The sequence below is a fragment of the Taudactylus pleione genome, unplaced genomic scaffold, assembly GCF_031769625.1.
Source record: "Taudactylus pleione unplaced genomic scaffold, aTauple2 ptg000845l, whole genome shotgun sequence".
Classification (NCBI taxonomy): domain Eukaryota; kingdom Metazoa; phylum Chordata; class Amphibia; order Anura; family Myobatrachidae; genus Taudactylus; species Taudactylus pleione.
Genome location: NW_028285247.1, coordinates 4,528,601 through 4,540,957, shown reverse-complemented (window position 1 = coordinate 4,540,957; position 12,357 = coordinate 4,528,601). Strand labels below are relative to the sequence as shown.

The window sequence follows — 12,357 nt, the reverse complement described above, 5'->3', positions numbered from 1 at the left end:
TTAAAATTACAAATCTAAGATCCCATTGAGTTACCAATCTTAGAATTTGGTATGATGTGGAGTGTCTTAAGAGGGGTATACTCTTACCAGTCGTCACGCCAAACGAGCGGCTGATTTGGAAAGCTATAGACACTTACCAATTGACCGCTCGATACGTCTGGCCACACATCACCACGGGGTGGTTATTTAAATTTGCTTGCCCAGTTGTGATGTCAGTGTACAGGCGATTGGCGGGTCGCTCGTACACACATGCAGTTATAACTATATATCTGTAAGCTATATTGGCATTGCCTGTGCTGCAGGGCTGATGTCTGTGAATGACGTCAATGCTTTAGTTTGTGAATTACTTTTTCAAGTTCTTAAAACTAAAAATTTACATGAGATGAAAATCTGCTAAACACGCTGTTACAAAAGTTCCAACTGAAGGAGTGCCCATTCTTTTCAGATGCCAGTGTCACAATTTTATTTGATTTAGCTGTAAGCTGTAAACGTCTGCAATAAACAGTAAGGGCCTGATTTTGAGATGGGAGCAAAGCAAAAAAAAAAAAATAATACTTTTGCACTGCAGGTGGGGGCAGATTTAAAATGTGCAGAGAGATTTGGATTTGAGAAGGTTGTGCCCAAACTGAAATCTAATTTGCTGTGTAGTAATAAAGCTGTCCAGCATTTGTAGACTACATGCAAAAGCAGACAGAATTTACGTGTCATGCAAAAATAATAAAAAAACTCAGAATCAGGCCCTAAATACAAAAATGTCACATTTAAATACTCTTTAGATTTAGTAATATATGGCACTGGGTGCCCAGACTTTTGCAGCTGAACCATCTGTTCTCTGAGAGCAGCCATGATATTTTGGTTTAAACTGTAGTAGCAAAATGTTTTTAGTTACAGAGATGAGATGGGAGATTTATAAGAAATGTTTAATATTGTGCAGTGCTAGCTATGGGATATAGTCAATAGGTGATGTCAATTATGATCATTGTTAAAATGTCAATAGGCAGCATATCAACATTGAGGTTAGTGTTAGGCTGTAGCAGGGGAGGTTATGGTTGGGCACCACAGGAAGGGTTAGGGATAGGAGAGAAATACTCACTGGAACACTGGAGCATCGTAGGTATGACTTGGAAGTGACGGTCACATGACCACTGGTACCCGGAAGCAGAAGTGGGAGCCGCTGCAGCCGTCAGGAGTAGGTAACTGACTGCAGGGCCAACAGGAACGATATGTTGACATTATAGCATACTGACTTTCATCAGTGTCTATGTGATAATGTCGACATTATGACTATCGACAGATCATACCAAACCCTTGGCAAAAGTCTAGTAATTGGAGCTACACTTCCTACAGACAATATGCACATAGGCCACCACCTAACTATTTCAAAGCCTAAGGTTAGGTGTACACAATACAATATATTATAGGATATATCAATCGGACGCGCATCGGAACGATATATTGTACACATCGTACATCCGATCAGTCGTTAATCGCATTGTCCCATCTGCAGTTCTGCACGGCAGATGTGAGGATGCACTGAGCGACGCGACGCTGTTACATGCAGCACATAACGATACATCGTGCTATCGTTCACTGGATAATGCCATGTGTATGGCGCACGTGATGTATCATTACAGTGCACGGTTGCTGGGTACACACATCGTATAGTGTGTTCCCAGCTTTACATAACTTGAAATACACTGAGGAGACCAAAAAATGCTGAAACATACTGTAGCTGGATGTTAAGAGTTCAGCACACGTTTCATGCCACATACTCTAAAAAAAATAAAATAAAAAAAGTGTTTGAGATATTGACTCAAAGACGCCATGTAAAGAGCATTATTCAGAATTCTATTCTCTTTTTTTTTTAAGTGCTTTCAGTGTCACCGGTAATACTTTACCCCTGAACTGTATAGTGCCTCCATCCTTTTCCTCTCAGGCTGGCACATAAACATGTAATACTGATGTACCATCATGCTAGTGCTGTTATGGCCCTCAATGCACTGATGATTTATGCTAGAATGTGTAGCATCCTCTTTCTGTCATGTGATCTAGAGCCAATCACTTAGGGGTTTAAGGGTCTATTTACTAAGCCTTGGATGGAGATGAAGTCGACAGAGATAAGGTGCCAACCAACCAGCTCCTAACTGTCATTTTTAAAACCCAGCCTGTGACATGGCAGTTAGGAGCTGATTGGCTGGTACCTTATCTCCATTTACTTTATCTCCATCCAAGGCTTAGTAAATAGACCCCTTATTTACTAAGCCTTGGATGGAGGTAAACTGGCCGGAGATAAAGTACCAGCCAACCAGTCATTTTTCAAACACAGCCTGTGACATGGCAGTTAGAAGCTGATTGGCTGGTACTTAATCTCCATTCACTTTATCTCCATCCAAAGCTTAGTACATAGACCCCTTAACTCTTGTTGCTTGAGATTGTAGAATGAAGGTATGGGGTAAACAGTCTTGTTTATTTAAGAAAAAATGCCTGTTGGATAGAAGGTACTGTAGATTGAAACTCTATACTGGTATATGAAGCGATGACAGAATGGAGTAATAATGTACAGTTGCCAGTTCACTAGAATAGGATGCTGTCAACTCCCCAAACGGGTACAGTTCAGAGAGAGTCCTTTTAAAAAGGTGAATATCAAAGAAAAAATACTGTTTAGTTGCAATCATACGTTGCAATCATACGTTATACAGTATTGATGTATGTAGCTGACATATATTTTACAGTTGAGTGCCTGTAACATTCCTGACGCCTCCTATGTTATGTTGAACTGTCAGATGATAGTGTTGCTTTATGCACTTGTGTCTTACAGAGAAATTTGCAATATAACAATATAGTACAGTTTACGCCTGCTCTAGATTACTATGCTAAATATTGCAGAAAACCAATCCCAGTTTAGGATGTTTTCTTTTGGTTCTGGCCTCGTTCTGTGTTTTTTTTTTGTGCATTTTCCCTGCTGGCTTTATGCTTTGTTGCTAAACCATGGTCTGCATCTTAGACTAACATCTCTTTATACTATTTTTATGTTTTCTGTGCTTCTTAAATAAATTTAAAAAAAGTATAGAAAGTGGGGGCTTGTGTAGTTTTAAAAAAATGTCATATTGAATCCATCAATACACAAATGTACTTCTTTATTAAAGCCTCTGTAGTTGTTGACAATTTTTAGTGTTCAGTTGTTTCATGTTTAGAATGTATTCTTTTATTGAGATTTTAGTTAATTGAATATCTAATAACATGATGGTTTAGACTGGCTTTCCTATGTGTTCACAGTAGATGAATGAATCCAAAAAATGCTACTGGAGGCTACTGATGGTAACTGATAACCAAATGTTCTAAGAAAAACTAAATAATTCAGCATATGCAGAGCAGTACATTTTAGAGCAGCCATGTTCATTCTTTGAAGCCAGTTTGACAATGCTTGACACATTCGTTACAATAATTGACTTAAGCCACCTATTCACTTGCCGATTGAACAATAATGACATCGTTCTCGTTCAATCTCTCATTAATCGTGCACAAATCGGGCATGAAAATATTGAAAATGACCAGCGATGCGCGTTCCCGCTGGTCGTTTTCTACATCAATCATCGCCTGAACATGCTGGTCAATCTGCCAATAACCACAGATTGGGCATGTTTGGGGATGAGGGAGGGTGCCTACAGTGAACGACATATCGTTCATTGTAGGCACTACAGGGGGTGAGTAGCGACTGTACGATTACAATGTTGTAATCGTACTGTTGTTCCACTATCTGCAAGTGGTATGCGGCTTTAGAATATCAATATATTATTATCTACAAACGTTTTATTTTCTGTAGGGACAATTACAATTTTAATATTGCTACTTTCCTAGTAATGACAGAACACAGAATATTACAAATTCTTAATTTTTTTTGTTAACATAAAAAAGAAGTTAAATTAAAACTGATGTCTGAGTAGTAAAGTAGTGTGTAATGAAGAACTGCTCAGTTCTGTCTTGTTATAAAAACTAACTTTAGCAGGTTCATTTCCTGATTTATAATGTTGCTTATTTTTTGCTCTACCTTTTATTTATTTTTTTTGAAATTCGTAAAAACAACCTGTAAAACTCCAGTATCATACATTCACTAAACATGGGGGTGATAATATATATAAACTTACTAGCTTTCTCCTGACGGTATTTCCTTCAACAGTGGTTGCTCACCATAGAACAGCCAGAGAGGAACATGGAGACAAGACCAAAGCCAATTTTCGCAGTCGCAGTCCCACACGACCGCAGCGGGAAAGATTGGAGGCAGGAGATGGGAGGAAACCAGGTAAGTGTGATAAAAATGCGTACACAAGAATCCTATATTGAAAGTGGAAGTTCAGTGACCCTTAAATTAAATAAAGGGGGCCTACAAATATGTACATTGCTACTTCAACAGCTAAATTACTATTAGATATAGACCTCCGATCCTCCTGTTTATTTATCCACATTGTATCACATTGAACAGAATGCCTAGTTATACTATTACCCACTCACCCCTAGAAAGTGCCAAGTGATATTTCTAGTGTAGAGAAACCTCTCAGCTATGTTGCTTTTCTCAGTAAAAGAAGACAGACCAGATGTGAGAGATCTTCTGTCCGACCTTCAGGATATCAGCGATAGTGAGAGGAAAACCACCTCTGCAGACTCCTCCTCAGGTACTGGCCCTCCTAACGCTGCTATTCTTCCTGTTCTGATTGTGTTGTTCTCCAACAAGTATTGTTATCCCAGATCCTTTTTGCCATATAACAATATTTGTGTGCATAGTTTTACCTTGTCAAGCCAGTACCCTCACTTTCTTTTAATAATTGCAGATTTAAAAGTAAACGTTATGACTTGTTTAAAATATTTTGTTGTTGTTGTAATAATCCCAATAACCTACATTAAAGAGAAAATTCCACTTGTGTTTGCTTAATACATTTGCAGAGTCTTTAATTATCATTAGCCATGACTATTCACCATTAGAATGTCACTTACTGTCTCCAATTGATATTACTGTGAAAGGTGTATTTGGTAGTCTTCTCACTTCTAAGGCTTTTTCCCATCACAGCCTGACATGAAGGACATTAGGGTGGTTCTGTCATCCCTTCTATAAAACAAGTATTGTAGCAATAAAAATATCCTTTACCACATAAGAAATACATTGGTTTATTGCTTCTAACCCTTAACAACCTTGTACAGCTTACTTAACTTAAACTAATAAATAACAACACAGACAACAAGAGCTTGGCTAAAAAAGGTCACAGCTTTTATTTATAATGAATTAACCTAACCAGGGTGGCAAAGAGACGCTGCAGACTCAGTTCTAGCTTTTTCTTTGCTCAAATACTCGGGGAACGACTGACACATCCCCCCTCTAGACGCACTAACGCTGCGAGGGTCCCACTTCCCTCCTGGGCCAATCCGAGGCGATTCCGTACCAAAAAGCACCCGGGTCCCCCCGTGCGGAGCAGGACAAATTCGCCAGGTTCATCGAGGGCAAGTGCCCCCACAACGTATCTTACGCCACATAAAGCCACTGAGCTGCAGCGTACTCCCGCCATGCTGCGCCTCCCCTGAATTGGGAAGAAAAAGTTAGTGTGACACAACATAAACAGTAACGGGTGGGATGGTGGGTTTCAAAGATCCAGGAACCAAGAGGCTGTCCATGCTCACACAGCCCAATATATACTGATCATCTGACCACTCCTTCAAGCCATATCATTGGCTCACCCAACCAGCTGACCAGACAGCCTTATAATCTGCCCAGCAACAAGGCTGTCATCAACAGCCATACAGCAAAAAACATAGTATTCTTAGTTATACTCACGCTTATTCCGCCTTCGTATACTATTCTTATTTTATTGTATTGAAGACTCTGGTCTATGTATTAGCATTTTCTTCTACCCTATATAAGTGTCAGGGTCCCTTTTTCTTCTAGACTAAAATGAGACACAAGTGAAGACCTTTAATGGTTAAGTCTTATCCCACTTAACCATTGTAGATTGACACTGGCATTAGGATGGAGGAGATAAAACATATAAAAAGATAATGAATAAAAAATTAAGCCTTTCTGTGGTTCGCACAAGACACAGATTGTTTTTTTTTCTACACTGACAAAACGTGTTGGGTACGGGATCCTGGCGGTTGGGATGTCGGCGGTCAGAATACTGACAGTGGCATCCCGACACAATTAAGTACGCGTCCTAACCCCTAACTCCCCCTAAACCTAACCCACCTTTCCAGCAACCTAATGGAGCATACACACAGTCAGATTTCTCAGATGAACGATTTTACCAAAGATTTGAACGATTTTTGACTGCATTAAAATGAATGGAATCGTCCAAGTCTGACTGCAAACACATCAGATGTCAGATATCGTTATCTGACCATCGGGAACGTGCTTCATTCAAATCGTTCATCTGACAGATCTGAAAGATATGTCAGATTGTCCTTCAGATATGAACGATTGAACGATTTTTTAAATCATTATCGTTCAGATCTGAAGAAAAATCTGACCGTGTGTATGCACCATAACCCTTATACCGTCGGGATGTCAGCGTCAGGATTCCAACTGCTGTTGGGATTCCGATGCTGGTATTCTGACCGCCGGGATGCCGACTACATTCCTGCTAAACATACTTGAATTTAATTAACTTTTATACAGGTATGGACCAAAGGACTTAATGATAAAGTTCTGTGAAATAGGAATAGACTTCATAATTCCTTCTAGCTCCCTAGCTTTCATTAATAAAGATTGCCTAAGGTAGCCTCTCGGACAACGAGCAGTATCCAATTAGCCCCGAACATTGTTCAGGCGCTAAAGGAGCCCTCAGTGATATCCAATTAGCCCCGAAGTTCGGCTTGACGCCAGCACCTATCGGGGATTTTTTTCAGGACCTGATGTGTCCCAAAAAATTATCCCAGAAAACTGCAGTTTTTTTCGCCAGCGCAATGGCAAAAACACAGGTCCATGAACTTATCACGCATCCTATGTGTTTTCGGGCGAATTATCCTATTTGTTCATCTGAACAAATAGGATAGGGTGAAGAAAAAAATCATAGGAAAATGTGTATTATCAGCGAAAAATCCCCATTTTTCACCCCTGAAAAAATATAAGGGCTAATTGTATACTGCCCAATGTTTATTTCCTCAGTCAGTAAAGTGGAATGACAAGTGGATATTGATATTTGGGCTTTATTTTACTTTTTTTAGTGGTTGCTAAAGGTGCCACATACAGTTGGCCACCTGTAAACTTCCGGTAGCCTACACACCGCCATGGTTCCCATTTTTTAGTGCTGACAAAATTTTAGTCCCTCTTGCTTTAGTGATGTCATTGCTTCCTGGTTAATTAATAGGTTGTCCTTTTTGAGTTCTGACTCTTCTTCTGTCACTTCAGTAGGTTCAGGGTCGGGATCAGAGGAAGAAGAGGAAACTAGCTCTGAGGAGTCAGATGAACCTGAGGAGGAGGAAGATGAAGATGATGAGGAGGAAGAGGAGGAGGAGGAGACTGGAAGTAATTCTGAGGCAGCATCAGAACAATCAGCAGGTAATGAACGTTGATGAAGAGGAGAAGCACGGAGGTGATCATTGACATCTGAATAGTTTTTAAGCTATGTTGTCTCATCCTGTTCTATGACGTAACTTGCTGTGTAAAAATAGAGATCTTTACCAAAGGAATTCCTTTTTATGTTTTACTGTCCAGGGTAGAATAATTGGGGGTAGAACATTGTTTTCTATACAGTATATTCTTAGTTAACTCCCAATAGTAAGCAGCATGTTTATAAATGTGAAGCAATCACTTATGTGACCAGTCCCCATAGTTATCTCACATACAACACTATGCATTAAGTGGGCTGAACCCTACCTGTTTGTCTTTGTAAACTACTTAATGACAAAGGGATGCACTGAAAATATTTTGAGGCCTTGGTCATTGTACATATTATAATATGCAGAACTAAGACTCCCCAGAGTGCTGGGGTTTTTTAATTTTATATTGCAAATGATAACACTGCTGCTGCCACATGCTTGCTACAAATGCTGCAATGATGAGGGCATAGTTCCCTTTGATATCATTTTAATTATTGCCCCAGCAGGAACCTTTTTTGACCATTTGTCAAGTGTTTTTCACAGCTCCTGATTAGATTACTATTGGATGATCTTTGAAATTAATTTTCAACATTGTTGCTTTGCAGAAGAGGTCAGTGAAGACGAAATGAGTGAGGAAGAGGAGAGGGAGAATGGAAATCATGTTCCCATCGGTAAGAGAATCCCAGACTACTGAATGAGGCAACAGGCAGTGTTGTGCAGCAGCTTGTTAGGCCTTGTGATAGTGGCTTCAAAGCACTGGAATTGACTAAAGGGACTGACCAACCATGAAAGCATTCTAGGAATTGGCCACCTTCAGGCAACTATGATTTACATGCCTTTCAGTCACTTTCACTAGATACTTTACAGTGCTGTTTTCAAGACAATAGGTAATTACTGGAGAGATGGAAGCATGAGGAGCATAACCACTTTTTAAAGTAAACTAGCAATGGCTATTGACTATCGATGTTTTGTCGTTGATGGTTTTGCAAGGGTCACAGAGTATAGCTTCGCTCCATGGGTCTGATTCAGCAGTGCACACGGCTGATGTTTCCTCACAGAAGACTACAACCAGAAAGGAGGTCAGGAGGAGGAAGCTTTATTGCACACATATATATATAGATATGTACCTTGGCATACAGTTCTCCCTCTTTATATGACCCTCCTGTATATTGCTGTCCTCTGTCCTCTCTAGCTATAGTCCCTGCACTGACATGCAATAATTATCCGTTAAATGACACCCAACTACCGTGTGTATGTGCAATGGACAAGTCCCAGGTAGTCAGCGTTCCTAAATTAGTTGCCATCGACCACATTTGGCAGTCATTTTTATTGGTAATGGTTTTGGATCTTCCCTAACTCCTTAAAAGAGCTAATTTCATATAATTTGTGTGTTCATGTGCTTACACACAACCATCCTATATATTTGGTAGTGCAAGATACATTAACCCCACAAGGTAAGTCATATGCACGTTCTTTTGCAGTCCCAGAATCAAGATTTGACCACGATTCTGCTGAGAGTGAGGAAGAGGAAGAGGAGGAGGAAGAAATAAGAGATATTAGCCCCCATTCAAATGCTCATACAGATGGTGAATATGTCCCAGACTCCCCAGTTATATCTCCTGTTGAGCTGAAGCAAGAACTGCCAAAATACCTTCCAGCCCTGCAGGTAACAGGTGTGAACATGTTTGTATAGAATACAGTGTTGTAGCTCTCTCACTAATGATGTTCTCTGCCTTTGTTTGGCAGGGCTGCCGCAGTGTGGAGGAATTCCAGTGCTTGAACCGTATTGAAGAAGGGACATATGGAGTTGTGTACAGAGCGAAGGACCGGAAAACTGGTACATAGACATTTCATTCCTGTTCACATGAAGAGGTTGCAGTGATATCCCAAAACATTGTGCATACATTTATATTCTCACAAATAAAATATATCACATATCGTACCTAGTGGGATTACAATACAGCATCAGGTTCAGCCCAATCAAGTGAGCAGTTCTCCTCCTGAGAAGCCTGAGGCACACAGGAGGGTGGGGGCTTAATGTACCCCCACATTATAAAGCCCAAACCACCAAACTGCAGAACAACACCACAATCTAACATTTACACGCCTTCCAGTGCCAAACTACTGGATTGTCCTGTAACAATGTACGTTCATATTATCAATGTTCCTCTTTTCCTTTTTTGGCCCCAGTCATGCTTTATTTTATTTTGTATTGAATATGCACTACCAATAGGGGTCAGTGGTGGAGCGATATATCGTATTATTGCTTGATGCTTGGTCTCACAGCCTGAGCTGTGGCACATCTTGTATGGGAGTGTGAGTGAGTGGACCAAGAAGCCACCAACACGGACATTGGGTCATATTCAATTAGCGGCCATACCCCGCCCACAGCCTGAGGCAGTTTGTCTTGGTGTTCGGCAAGAGCTGGATCACCGTTAGAACAGAGGGGCTGCTTTAAGAAGCCCAAGCTTTATTTTAGTTTATTTCTCTTAACTTCAAGACAGAGCAAGCAGCACTCCAGCCCTCAGCTTTGCACTTTCGGCGGGGCATCTGGGGGCCTTGCTAGTGGGCTCCTCGAGCGGACCCCAGGCTGCAGACGGGACACGGGGACAGATAAGGAGGGTTCCCGCTCGTGGGAGTCCGCTTCTAGCGCAGTAATACCTTCGATCTCTGGAGACCGACCGGAGGTGCTGATGTGGACATCGGTCCGTCCAGGACTTCACTAGACCACCAGGGCTAACGTTACTGGCGCAAGAGGCTAGGGAACCGGTGGTTAATGTCAGCTTAAGGGAAGGTCAGCTCTCTGTTTCTGCGGCCCCTCCCCCAGCTCAGAGCGCCAGTCTTGCCGCCTCGGAGCTGCTTCTCCTTCTCCTTCTCCCACCGCTCCCTCAGAGACCTCTGGTGGCCATTTTCTAAACAGCTGCTACAGCTCTCTACAGGAACGCTGGGTCCAGTCTCCTCACATACCTCTCCTAGGAGCTAGGTTATGTAGTGCTATAGCCTACCAGCCACTGCGGTCTGAGTAGTTGATTTTAGTGCCCATTACAGTTATATTTATTTTCTGCATTGTATGTGACTTATGCTAGCGCTGCTGTCTGTGTTTTTCTCACTCTACTGTCAGATTATGCCTTTCCCTTTTCTTTCACAATAACCGTGGAATACCGGTGTATAGGGGGTTTCTGTACTTCACATCTACTTGTATTTGTGAAGACTGTCGCATACTGTGGTTACACACTGCTCAGTACCATATTGTGTGCTGTACTATCCTGCAGCTGTGTCTAGCATAGGCAAGGGTAGCAAGCAGACTGCTGCACCTACTGTATACTAATCTCTTGCAGGTCGTGTTCAGCAGGCTTAACCCAGGAGGATTTAATTCAGGATGGGCTATGTGCAACTTGTTATAATACACCAGGCCAACCAATGTCAAATCAATTTGGACACCCTCCTAATGATAAAGTACCCCAAAAGTTGTTTGTAATTTGCGTAATTTGGCCAAAAATTACCTTTCAAGTTTTGGGTGATTAAAAAAAAAAAAAAGTTGAAAATGGGTTTAACATATTGGTTCTGTTATTTCGGGGGGCTATATGGACGCTACAGGTGTTTTAAACCTTGCCTGTGGCTGCAGCAGGTGTTTATTTACCTTTTTTTTTTTTTTTTTTTTCAAAACTGCACTTTTACAACACCAAAAACTACATTCACCCATTTTTACGTACCCCCAATTTACATGCAGCAGTAATTTCCCAGAAAAAAATAGCTTTCTTTCATTTTTGGACATTTTTCATATATGCAAATTACAGCCAACCGACACAATTTAAGTACCCTAAATACTTTTATTATGCCCAACACGCTTCTAAATTAATTTTCTATGGACTTGAGCCTTTTTTTGGGGGGTACAGACCTCTTTTATTAGATGTCCTGACATTTTCGCCTGTTTTAAATGAATTATAGCACCTACCTGTTTTTGCCTGTTTTTTGGCGAGAAGCGGGAGTACGCATGTCGGAATCGGCGATAATATTGCGCAAAAGTCAGCGAAATCGGGCGGTATAATCGCTGCTAATTGAATATGGCCCATTGTAGCTTCCTGTTGTTTTCCTTTTCTCACACCCATTTTGCAGCCAGTTTAAAGTGGTGACAAAGATATTCACCACTATAGGGGGGTAGAGCAACTTTACCTATACATGTCATTATCGCGGGTCACCATACTTTTCATACTCCATTAACCAGTGTCCAGAAGGTGCTTTCAGTGCAAGTGTAAGAACATTGCTGAATAATCTTGCACAAGTATGTATAGTGGACAAATTAGAAATCTGTTGTAAACCATATCCGCAAATCATATATTTGCTCTCATTTTCTTGATTGCATTAGAAAAATCAGATTAGTTGCCGTGGGTTACAGCTACTCCTGCACTAATGTGGCTAAATTGCCCACTATTTTATAAAGCTCTTAATAGGACACTAACCTCATGTGCCCAGCACAATGGATGTGCTAGACATAGTTTTATGTCAGGTTTTCATATTACTTCAGCCAGGGAAGTATGCCAATTGCCACTCATGTTAATAAATGCATCACTTTTCTGCTGCTTTCTAGATGAAATTGTGGCTCTAAAGAGACTAAAAATGGAAAAAGAGAAGGAAGGGTTCCCAATAACCTCCCTCCGAGAGATCAACACTATATTAAAGGCCCAGCATGATAATATTGTCAGGGTCAGGGTAAGTATCATGGTAGGGCTGATGTCAGCACAATAGCCATGAAGTATTTGTAAATCATTTTGTATT

The 12,357-nt window shown here is 40.9% G+C and overlaps 1 protein-coding gene across 6 annotated transcripts in view; it reads left to right on the top strand.

Annotated features, from left to right (window-relative positions):
* Positions 1–12,357, top strand: part of LOC148474417 (cyclin-dependent kinase 11B-like) — a 61,839-nt gene that overhangs the window by 30,819 nt on the left and 18,663 nt on the right. For all 6 annotated transcript variants that reach the window (XM_088458653.1, XM_088458654.1, XM_088458655.1 and 3 more), the window contains 7 exons: positions 4,178–4,300; positions 4,575–4,670; positions 7,391–7,540; positions 8,187–8,252; positions 9,063–9,247; positions 9,328–9,418; positions 12,170–12,291. In XM_088458653.1, the coding sequence (XP_088314779.1) occupies positions 4,178–4,300; positions 4,575–4,670; positions 7,391–7,540; positions 8,187–8,252; positions 9,063–9,247; positions 9,328–9,418; positions 12,170–12,291 (833 nt within the window). The remainder of the gene's footprint in view (positions 1–4,177; positions 4,301–4,574; positions 4,671–7,390; positions 7,541–8,186; positions 8,253–9,062; positions 9,248–9,327; positions 9,419–12,169; positions 12,292–12,357) is intronic.